This window comes from Gopherus evgoodei, chromosome 11 (genome assembly GCF_007399415.2).
Source record: "Gopherus evgoodei ecotype Sinaloan lineage chromosome 11, rGopEvg1_v1.p, whole genome shotgun sequence".
NCBI classification, from domain to species: Eukaryota; Metazoa; Chordata; order Testudines; family Testudinidae; genus Gopherus; species Gopherus evgoodei.
In genome coordinates, this window is record NC_044332.1 from 21,738,133 (window position 1) to 21,750,348 (window position 12,216).

At 39.5% G+C, this 12,216-nt stretch overlaps 1 protein-coding gene across 13 annotated transcripts in view; it reads left to right on the top strand.

The window, feature by feature from the left end:
• FAM126B (family with sequence similarity 126 member B) overlaps positions 1-9,648 on the top strand; it is a 108,162-nt gene extending 98,514 nt beyond the window's left edge. For 9 of the 13 annotated variants that reach the window (XM_030579299.1, XM_030579296.1, XM_030579293.1 and 6 more), the window contains one exon: positions 1,851-9,648. In XM_030579299.1, coding sequence (XP_030435159.1) covers positions 1,851-2,455 — 605 coding nt within the window. In that variant the 3' untranslated portion in view covers positions 2,456-9,648. The remainder of the gene's footprint in view (positions 1-1,850) is intronic. The other 4 variants (XR_004002527.1, XR_004002528.1, XM_030579300.1 and 1 more) reach the window with 4 other exon arrangements.
• Positions 9,649-12,216: the final 2,568 nt, after the last annotated feature.

Below are 12,216 nucleotides of genomic sequence, written 5' to 3' on the forward strand. Positions count from 1 at the left end.
GCTGGAGTGAAAATGAGCATACTTTCATTCAAATGCAAAAACTACAGTTTTTGAAATTCAAAGTCCTGTTCAAATACATGATAAATGCATATTTTGTCATGTTTTGTTGTAAAAACTACTTTATGAATTTCCTTGGGGTTTCAAAATGGCCTGAAACAAAATTGCATTTTTTATGAAAATACTTGCTATTTTTTGTACAACCCTTTTCATGGTATAGGACTGAAAGCAAGCACTTAAGAAGTAAATGCATCTGTTTCCTTAGTAATGGAAAGTAAGGGAGCAAAATGAAAACCACAAACTAGAAGTAGTTTGCAAAGGAACCCGCTGCCAGTAAATTTAGCCAGTAAACCAGCAGAGCTCATCCATCTTTGGACCCTGTCAAGTCAAACGTATTTCCAAAGGTCACTGACTTAATATACTCAGGGTATGTCTACACTAAAGTTAGACATCTGCAGCTGGCCTATGCCAACTGACTTGGCTCCGGATAAGGGACTGTTTAATTTTGCTTTAGATGTTATGGGGACCCTGCCACCTCACAGGGTCCTAGAGCCTGGGCTCCAGCCCTAGCCCGAACGTCTATACCAGTTAAACAGACCCTGAGCCCAAGCCCCATGGGCCAGCCATGGGTTTTTAATTGAAACACAGACATACCTTCACAGTTGGGTTTTAAACTCCCAACTTTCAAAACCAGACTTCAGGTTGCATCCTAGGAAACTGAGGCCTCCTCTAGGTTTTCTCTGTTCTCCATTCATGGCCTGGAGTGATAGGTTGCTGTTTGACAGGCAGGTCCTGTTCAGAAGCACAAAGTCTCTTCCACAGTGTGCAGCACTTTGCAGCTTAATCTTGTATTCCATATACAAAGAGGTATTTTATAGATAGAAGATATTTAGGCAGCCAGGTTACAGGCAATATGATGGAAGCCAGCTTCATGTAATTACTGGAAGTGCAAGGAGGACTGGGGTTTGGAGGAGAGATGACACATAGGAATTAGGGTTTATCTCCAGGAAAAAGTTTAGTCACATGTGCCAGTTGGCATCTGCTAAAATCTAGTACACCTGCAGGCATGGTGGTGATTGGTGACCAATGGTCTGACCTGTTCCTAAAGGTTGTTGAGTTCTTGCAGCAACTCACATTGACTTCAGCAGGAGCTGCATTTACTGTATTCAGCACCTCTCGGGATGCAGCCCTAAATCAGGATAAAAATAGCAACCTAGGCTGAAAGGATGAGTGAAGGGGTTGTGAAGAATCCTTTAGACTGAATTGGGTAATGGATTGGATAGTCAAGCAGAGTTGTTCAGATGCTCACAATTATCTGTGCCTCTACTAGTAATGCTTGAGCTGATGAGTTCTACAGAAGATGGTGAATTAATACAGATGAGAGGTTTACCCAGATAAAAAGTATGTACACAAGAGGCTCTGATTCTCCTCTCACTTGTGTAAACAAAAGTGTAATAGATTTATACAAGTGTGAGAGAACCGGGCAGAGTGCATATGAATGGAACAGAGAATAAATAAACCATGTGGAGCCTTTTTTTTTGTGTTTACACATGTAAATCAGGAATAACTCCCTTGAAGTGAATGAGGCTACATCAGTGTAAAATCAGGCAAGTGAGAGGTAAATCAGGCTGCTAGTGTAGAGTACTGGAATTTGATGCTGACAAAAGTTACTATCCACTATGTATAGAGGGAAAAATTTTGGTTGCAGGAATCAGTTAACAAGTGGAAAAGTGTTTGGATCAGAAAGTGAAGTTTGTTTTTAGTGACATTTTGTTTACATCTGTATACATCTACTTCATGTAATGTGACTGTTTAGTTTCTGGGTCTAATTTGTTTGTGTTGGGTTTTTGTAGATACTGAGGGTATAAATGGAAGAGAGGAATCCGTGAACTTCAATGATGCTGACGAAGGATTTTCATCAGGAGCTTCCCTTAGTAGCCAGCCAGTTGGGACCAAGCCTCTATCGTCCACATCCCAGAGGGGCAGTTTAAGGAAAGCAGCAAGTGGGCGTTCAGCTAAGGATAAAGAAACATCATCTGCCACTAAATCCAATGAGAGCCCTCGAGATTCAGTAGCTCAGAAGCAGCACCTGCACCAACCAACTGACCTTACTGCAGAAACAATTGAGATGACACCTACAAAGAAACACCTCAGCCTGCCTGCTGGGCAGGTGGTACCAAAAGCCAGTAGCTTGAGCCTAATCCGGACTGCCAGTGCTTCCTCCAGTAAATCATTTGACTATGTGAATGGTGGTCAAGCAGCTTGCATTGTTGGGGTTGGCACTGCGGGTGTTACTAATCTAGCAGCTGGCAATTCCAATCGGTTTTCAACTATCAGTCTACAGGAGGACCGGCTAGGCCAAGCTGGGGAAGGTAAAGATCTCCTTACTCCAGGGGCTCCCCTTACCAAGCAGTCTCGATCCCCAAGTTTCAATATGCAGCTGATATCCCAGGTGTAGCTTTGACTCCCCTCTTCCTCTTTAACCAACAGACAGTTCATCCTTGGGCAAAAACAAGAACCTTCATCCCACAGTGTGAAAATACTGACCATTGTGATCTCATTTGATTCAGTTTAGATATCATCCTGTATTTTGTATGAAACAGCAATAAATCTCCTCTCAACTCCCAGTCCCCACCCCTTGTGAACATGGTTGTGAAGCAGTATAAAATGTACTGTATGCCTTTTCCACACCTTCCTTTCTCCTTGGGTGATGTGCAATCCATCATAGGCTGATCAGTCCCATTTCAACACTGTGAGACTAGTGATATTGGAGGAAATGGTGAATGTGATCCCTATGAGATGATGCTTTGGCTTTGTTAAGAAATAGAAACGGGTTAGTTTTATCAGTCTATAGTACTGCAAAGACTACTGGATCATGATTTTTCTAGAACCAGGAGTGCCTCAGAGATTCTAATGTGACTTTGGACCTCTCTGAGTTTGTGCAGTCAATTCTGGGAGAGGGGAATGTCATTGTTGCTTCTTGCTGACCAATGCACTTTTCCATTAAAATGAGAATTGTTCTTTTCCTTCCCCACTCTCCTACTTCTGAAACTCTTCCTGCTCAACAGTGGAGGCATGCCTATTACCAAGTCGTTGCCCCTCAGATAAAGAGGGCTGTAAGTAGAGAACGTAGGTCACAATGTATTACTTATGGCGTTGTAGCCATATTTATGTTATATGTCTTCCCCTCCAGGACACAGGGTCATTCCGCTTACACACTGGAATTTGGAAAGGCCAAACCTGTTGAAATAATTCAAAAGTGGGAAGGAGAGACACACTTTCCCAGAAATAATTAACTACTAGCTCTGCTTCTATTTGTGTGAGGTGATGATCACTGAATTGAAACAAGTGCATCTTCAGGTAAACAGAGGGATTCTCAGGCTGCATTCTATGGTATCATAGCTGTTAGGGAGCCCCTCCTGCTTTCTAGGTGTTCCTAGCTCAGTCACAGCATAGATTAAGAAGTCTGTAGTCCAGACATAATCCTCCAAGGAGATGCATCAGGGATTGAGATAATAGTTTGCTGGAAACACTGAAGCATCAATGTGCAACACTTTCTAGAAACAATGTTGGTATAACGGGGTAGTCTTTTCTCCCAGAAGGACCACACTTCACTGCCTTTGTATTTACAATCCATTGTAAATTTTGTAAATATCTGATCATTTTGCTGATGGAGACAGGCAGTCTCCTAGAAAACTCTGAACTCATGCCATTGAGCCAAGTCCTGAATCTATGTGATTGATGTATGGGCAGCAATTGCTACCTATGCTAGCGATCACTACTTAAAAGTACATTTCTGATTACAAAGGAGGATGTCCATCATATTTTAGCCTGTGTCTTTCTTTGGATAACTAAGGAGAAAAGAGGAAGTCTCAGTCTTTTTTCTCTACTCTGTTGTGACCTGGAAGTTTACAGGCCATTAACCCATGGAACAGATTAGAGTTACATTTTTTCATTCTGTAGGCACTTTTGTTTTATAATTTTCACTGTGGAAAAAATGTAAACAAATGGCTACAAATAACAGGCTATCTTTCGATTTATAAAGATTGTACGAAATTCAGAACTAAAATGGCATTACATTGCTAGTGGGTATTTAATGGGTTGGTTGTTTAAATGTTGTTTCGAGCTTTCAATTCTTCTCTTTTTAACACCCTCATTTCAAGTAGCATTTTTTCAAAGTGACTTTCAAACTTATAAACAGGAAAAGGAAGACATTTTTATGGTTGAATGAGTTACTTGGTCACTTAATCTTCATATTTCACATTCAAAGAGGAATGATAACATAAAAAAAAAGAAATATTACTAAAGATAAATATAATTTCAAATTGATAAGGACCAATTATTCCTTTATATTAGTTCTTGAGATGGAAATGTAAGTCAGACGGTCAGGCTAGTTTTGGAAGAATCCCAATATATTTTTTCGAGTGTTTATTTTGTGTGTGTGTGTGTATGTATGTATAGTAGAGGTATATACAAAAATATACATACTGATGTTTGGTAGTTCAGCTATCGAGGTTCTATATTTTCCACCCTTAGTTTTCACCTAAGGGATTTATAACTCTTCTAAAAATTTTGCATCAGGTTAAAACTTAGCAAACAAGTTTCCATATCATGATCCATTTCTTTTACAAGATGCAGTTAAACCAGTTCAGCAAAATGAAATAGTCCTGTGATTTCAAATGGGGAGTCAGATATGGGTGCTCAAATTTGAATTAAGTTTTAGTCACTTTTTAAAACCAGTTTTGCAGGTATTTAGTCCTTATTTTGGTGGAGTGCCTTTTGTTATATTTTATAAATCTGTTAAGTATTCATTAATCTGCTTTTGTGTGTATATGCACACTACTTTCACCATAATATGCTTATTGATAAGAGTTCAAATTCTGTCCCTATTAACATCCTAGATGTTCCACACTGTGGACTGATATGATACATAATAACTTGTCCAAAGGATCCTTTGACTGCTTCGTGTCAGATGTTCACTGATCAACCTCTCTCTATGTTCTGGAATGACTCATCCATTAACACAAATGAAGCAGCCATTATAATGTGTCATGTCAGTGCTATATGTTATTAATGCTTTTAGATGTGTCCATCAATCCATGTCAAGGTAGTTGTGAAATATGATGTACTTAGCTTTGGTGAACTTCAAAGTACTGTGGCATTAATTGAAATGGAAATGCTTGGGATACAAAGAAAGAATAATCAGAGTTGACTTTGGAGGGTGTTGTATGCTGCTGTTAAACTAAGTACAAAACTATTAAAATTATAGGTTTCTGACAAAGATTTAGACTTAAGTTCTTTTTCCTTACCTCACTCTATTGTCTCTCCGTAATTATGATGCATTTGGTATGTAACATCATGCACTAGTTTTAGACCCCTGCAATAGTTGAGTACAGTTGCAGTATACAAGAGGTCAGAATGTAGAATACGACATTCTTCCTTATCTGAGATAGTATATATGCACAAATCTGAAGTGGAGAACCATGGGTACTATAGCTAGGTGTAGATACACATTTAAGTAAAGATAAATGTATTATCCCTTGATTTTAGCATAACTGTGTACAATAATCTGCTGGCATTTGTAATTTGTTCTTTTTTCTGGGGCTTCATAATTTAAGAAAATATAAAATAACAGGCGTGCTAATTAAATCTTTGATCAGCTTTTAAGCTATTTCAAGTGGCATTTTGCTTGAGCTGTGAGCCATTTTTCATGCAGGCAGCAAGATGACAATAGCTGTTTAAACGAATGTTGCAAGTGAAGATTAAATACCCTACTATCCATCCATTTAGTTTAGTTTTCAGAATATTGAGACTTTATACCTTATTGTACATCTCAAATACCAATTTGTGATGTGACCTTGAAAAAGCTTTTTTAGGAGTGTGGAGCCTGTCCTTCCATTCTGTAGCAGTGACCATTTTATCACACCAGTTATGTATTATATCAGATATTTGTATGGTTTGCAAATATAATAGTCTCAGATACATAAATCTGATATTTCCAAATAAATTCTCATATTTCTTACTAGCTTTTAAAGTAATTAAAATCATCTGCTTTGACATTGGAATAGTGGAAATACTGTTTTCTGACAAAATATTTTATTTGCACTACTTTTGTGAATAGTAGAATATACCGGGGCAGAGCTTTTTCTCACCATGTGAGGTTTGTGTGTGGGTAGGTACATACGTTGTCACATGATGACAATCAATTGCCTCAGTTGTGTGTGTATTGTATATAAATGTAAACATATTAGAAAATTTTGGGGGTACGATCCACTACTAAATAGTGGCAAATAAAAGGGGGTTGCTTTACTTTTTGGATAACTAGTAATTTAATTTTAAAGCTTAGTTCAAGGGGGAAAAATTCAAAATAATGATAAAAGGTTCACAAATATATTTTGAAGATTAATTTTGGAACAGATTATTCTACACTGAGGCCATTTTTAAATCAACAGTTTAAACTTTTTTGTTGTTCCAGATAAGCCAGTTGCTACCTCCTTTTAAGATTAAAGGTGTTTGAATTTTCTTAAACCTGGAAACAATTCACACAAATGGATTGATAAGTAATTTCAGTTTGATTTTTTTAATCAAAAATAAAAAACTCTTGAAAATCAAAACAACCTGAAGATAGAAATGACCAAATTGACTGTTCAAAGAAAAGAAATTTTTTAAATTAAGTTATACAAAATACTGTCCCTCTAAATTGTGGAAAAAAAGTGATAAATAGAATATGAGCTAAGCTGCTATTTATTATGCACTGTACAAACAGAACAAAAAGACAGTCTTGATATTTTAAATACTAAATCATACAAACCCTAAGTTGTTGCAATCTATCATTGCCTAACTCTAAGACATGTTACCTTAATATGTTAAACTTACTATCAAATGCATTAGGTATATTTATTGTATCCATTGGCATTGTGAGAGTAGCATTGTGGACAGTGAACATGTATTTTTATTTCTCGAGTCAGGAATGATTGCAGAACTCAAGGGGCAAAGCCAGACGTAACTTGTGCCAGTCCATTCCAAACACGTAAAATAAAAAGGGCAAATTCACTGTAGTGTACATGCACTGAGTATTCAGCTTAAACCAGACCATACAATATTTGGTATCTTGTTTGGTATTTTAAACTTAGTGTTTTGTTTCTAGGACCTGGGCCTTATTGAAAATTCCCTTGTTTCTCATTTATTCCTTACGGCATTTGGATAATCAAGGTTGTGCATTGCCTGAAAGTGTATTTAGATATTTTCTATGGCTGAAGTATAAATGAACATATAAACCCTTCTTTCAAAATTGTCATAATAGATCAGCTGAGAGCCCAGTATATATACCAGCCTATTACATTTTGATGGAAGACAATGGAGAGGAGTGGGGGAAACTGATCCGTCACTGGTACGTCAAAACAAAACACCTCAAGTGAATGTGAGAATAAGATTTCGCAAGGCTGGCATACATATGTTTATATGACCATTGCTAATATTTTTAATATGGCTTTTTAAAATCCTGCCTTATTAAGCCGAGCTTGCAAAGCATAAAACAGGAAGAAAGAAAATAGATGTAGGCACTTAAATTAATTAGTAAATTTTACCTGAGGGTTGGCTAGGGTCAGTATCTGCAATAAGAATAAGTTCTGTTTATTTTGTAGTTACACAGAGAACCTCAGATACAATCTGGATGAGAAATGAACTTTATTAGTGGACAATCTACCCCAACCCAGACAGCTTAATTCTAGATTTAACTAAATTAGATGCAAACTGCTGTTTCTGTTTCAGGATTTAGTGTGATCCCTATAGGAGTATAGAAAAGCAAATTCCTTTTTATCTTTCCTACATGTATCAGACAGTATACCAAAAGAGACCATTAAGGGACCAAATGTAATTAAAATGGGGTCCATCCTTCAAAAAATTGTCCCTTCTAATGTAAAGGATTGCTTTTCTGTTCCTGTGAGGAAACACAGATGGAAACAGTTGTACAGTTATTTTGAGATCCTGGACTACATTTTGAGCTAGGACTTTGTCAACTAATTATTTCATCATGAATGCCTATTTCAGGTTTACAAGCAGTGAAGTGTGAGTGAATAGAGCAGAAGACTCCAGTATTTTGACTGAATATTTCTGTCAAACTAAATTTAAAAAAAAATTGATTCCCAAACAAAAAAATTAATTGGTTCTAGAAAAATCAAGTTAATTACTGAAATGTCTTCAAATGAGCAAATAGTTATATCGTGTCTGTACACAGATAATAGTTTAGATGTACCCTCCAATAAGACTAGACTCCTTTATGGTGCTTTGTCACTGTAGCTTTATTTCAGGTGTAGGACAATTGAGCCTGCTATTTCCCAGCACTGAGTAGGAAATTTAACAGGTTGTTAGTAGTTTCTCTAAGTAAATTAAATTTCTTCTCCTTGACATTATAGGACATAGAAGTGACAGAAAATAAGCTACTTAAATTTTCCCCTCCAGTTCAGACCATTCACTAGTCTTGCATATTGTTTTGTTTATGAAAAATGTTACTATCAAAAAGTACATGGCTTCTAATTTTCAGTCAATATGAGTTGGCAATCACTCAGAATAAATTACTTGTCTTTGCAAAGTATTCATGGGTTTGCTAGTGTTCAAAATGTTTTGTGTATTCAAATATGACTTGGAAACACGACATTGCACTTTTCTGCAAGAAAATAGTAAATACTTTTGGGCAAGGGCATTACTAGTTGGTTATTTATAGAATGAAACCATATAATTAAGTAAATAACCTTAAGGGAGTCATTTAACTGCAATCATTTTTCCATATCAAGGACACCAGGCAAAAGCTAGTAAAGATTGTGAATAAGTAGATCATCTCAACACAATACATTTTGGACTTACTATGGTAGCTTTTATTTGCTATAAGTAAACTGAGGTACCCTGTGCTATGTTTTTTAAATTTGTAATAAATTCCTCTACTTTACAATGAATCTTTTGAGTCTTACTGTTTGTGTAACAAAATAGAATTTGCAGTCAGTTTGACTAGCAAAATGAAACAATCTGCAAGGATTGAGATAGTATTTTCTTACTGTTTCTGTCATACAAGGTTTGTTTCTCTGGATTAAGATTTCTGAAGGATTTTTACTACTTTGGCATTTTATGTAATTTTGTCATTGTCACAAAAGGAGGACAGGCAGCAAATAACCTACTTTCTGTGGACAAATCTGTTTGGCCAAAGGGCTTGAATTGTGTAGATGCCCTTTTTTCACTAGTGTGTAACCCTGCATGTTGGTATGCTCTCCCAAACATTCAGGATATAGTGCTGGTGAAAAACTAAACAGAATGGGTAGTAAATGCAGTCTCTGTTGCATGATGTCCATTAACCTGGGACCAGTGAAAAATCTTCATTCTTACAGAGCTGAAGATAACACACATTGAAGATCATGTTTTTGGTGCATGTAAGCCATTACCTTAACTGTCTTACTGAAACTGGTTAATGCTGTTGATTGTTGTTGAAATGTGAAATGTAGTTACTGTTGACCTTGTATATATTTGCCAGAGATTAAAAAAATAAAGAATATTTTAAATCACTGTAAATAGAGATGTATAAAATGGAAAACAGTCTGCAATGCAGAATATATATATACACACAATGTTAAATAAATATTGTTGTTTCTGGATGAATGCGTACACCTTGTGTCAATTGTACTTTTTAACTTTGTGCATGGTTTTCTTGTTTAATATATAGATTTGTTTCTGTTAAGGTGTCAACATGTAATGGATCTTTCTATATGGTTTCTTAATGCAAATGGTCATTTTACAAACTTAGATGATCTATGCTGAGTGCAGATACTGAGTGGTAAGGGAGGAGTATTGGACAATTAATATGCAGTATATATCTGTCAACACTAATAGACCATATTTCAGATTAATATCCTGCTAATGCCAATTTACCTGATAACTTTCCTTGGGTGTCAGTCTGTTGTGTAAATACACTTCATCCCATACAAAAGAGCATTTTACTGATTTTATTTTTTCCAAGTAAACTTAATATGGAGTAAAGGAGGCTATCCTTGTGAAGGAACAGGAAGAAGAGATAGGTCTGCTCAATGGTCTGCGGGGAGATGTTGGATGGAATGGGAACTGAGTTACTGCAGAGAATTCCTTCTTGGGTGCTGGCTGGTGACTCTTGCCCACATGCTCAGGGTTTAGCTGATCGCCATATTTGGGGTCGGGAAGGAATTTTCCTCCAGGGCGGATTGGCAGGGGCCCTGGAGGTTTTTCGCCTTCCCCTGCGGCGTGGGGCACAGGTCGCTTGCTGGTGGTTTCTCTGCAGCTTGAGGTCTTCAAACCAATTTTGAGGATTTCAATAACTCGGTCCTGGGATAGGGGTTGTTATAAAATTGGATGGGTGGGGTTCTGTGGCCTGCCTTGTGCAGGTCAGACTAGATGATCAGATTGGTCCCTTCTGACCTATGAGTCTATAAGAGGAAAGTGCAGAGAGTAAAAGGGAGGAAGAAAGCCCGGAGGACACAGGTAGTGAGTGAGAAGATAGTGTATCATTGTTACTGTTTTACAAATGGAATTGCATAAGAACTAAGAGACTAGTTCTTCTGAAAATATTGGAATATGCTTAAATCGTATATGGTGCACACTCCAGGTGCTGTGGAGTTCAGTAAGCTAATTTGCTATGAGCAGAGAGAGAGGCCTTTCCACAACCCTGTTTATACAAATTTTATGGCCATGAAGGAAGACTTCAGTAGGAGAGGGAGCTTCTGACCTAAATTTCAGATTGTGGAATCACTTTTTACACAAATAAGCACAGGAATGATCTCTGCTGCACATATCCTCATTGAAAGCATACTTTAAGTCAGACACCTGCTTGAGCATGTAAAATAATGCTGCTGCTGTCATTAAGGACTGGAATTAATTTCAATACAGATGTCATTTCTTTATCTCTGACATGTATCTAACTTGGGATGAAACATGGCAGCTGTTTAACAGTATACACTAGTTTTATGCTGCAGTTTGATCAGAAGTTAAATAAAACATACTTAAAATTCACCACTCCCTGCTTTTCGGCAGGGCGAATGTAATCTCCAGAGTTGGAATTGGGCCAGTACTCCTCATGCAACTTTTAGGAGAGTGGGTGTGTCTTCCTCAATGATTTAACGTACCTCGTTGCATTTGTTTATTTTTGTAAGCAACGTTTTTAGTGTTCAGGAGGGTGGTTTGCAAAGTGGGCAGGTTCCATTCACTAAGAACGGAGTTGGTTTGGTATGCAGCTTCCCGGGTAATCTGGCTTTGTGGCACCCTCCAGCGAACGCCACACACCGGTAGTTGAAGATGTAACCCCATTTGTTAAATGAAACAAACGGTAGGAAGCGTCTGAGTAACTAGGCTTACCATACATAAAGGGTTTCTGCACATGGCCTCGTTTTGGAGCTGCTTGTCTCTGTCCAGGGTCCTCGGCGGGTCCTTTTCCACAACAGAGAAAGCCCCATGCGTCCTTCTCCTGCACCCGCAGCTGGTTGATCTATATACCCCTGCAAACCCCAGCTGCTGGATCCCACCTCCCCCACAGCGCTGAGGAAAGGGGTCCCTTAGGAAGGCGCTGACTGAGGGCTGTCGCTGGGTGCTGGGCTTGCTGCCCTCACGGGGAGCCCTACTGTACCCGCCTTCCTCTGATTGCCCCCGCTGCAGGTATCCCCACCTGTACCTCTCTGCGCCCTGCCCTTGGGAACCCGACCTATGGCGCCCCTAAAGCGTGACAGGTTACACGTGTCCGAGCCAGGCCACTCCAAGGTGGCGTATGACCGGGCTCCGGGCGCGCTGTCCGGCACCGCAGCGAGGCGGGGACGGGCCAGGCCTGCCCTGCGGGATCGCCTCAGGAAACGGTTCTGCAGGGCCGCCCGGGGGGTGGGCAAGTGGGGCAATTTGCCCTGGGCCCCCCACAAGTTTTTCGGGGCCCCTGCAGCGGGGTCCTTCACTTGTTCCCGGGGCCCCGGAGCTGCTTCTGCTTCTGCTCTTCGCCGGCGGGGCGTCCTTCCACTCCGGGGCGGACTGACCCCCGCCGAATTCCCGCCTAAACGGGACCCGCCTCCTAAGTGCAGCCGGGTCTTCGGCGGCCGGGGGGCGTCCTTCCGCTCCGGGACCCGCCGCCGAAGTGCCCCGAAGTCCCGCGGCGGGGACGCCTCGCCGCCGCATTCCCAGCTGAGCTTCGGCGGCGGGCGGTCCCCGCTGCGGGTCTTCGGGGCA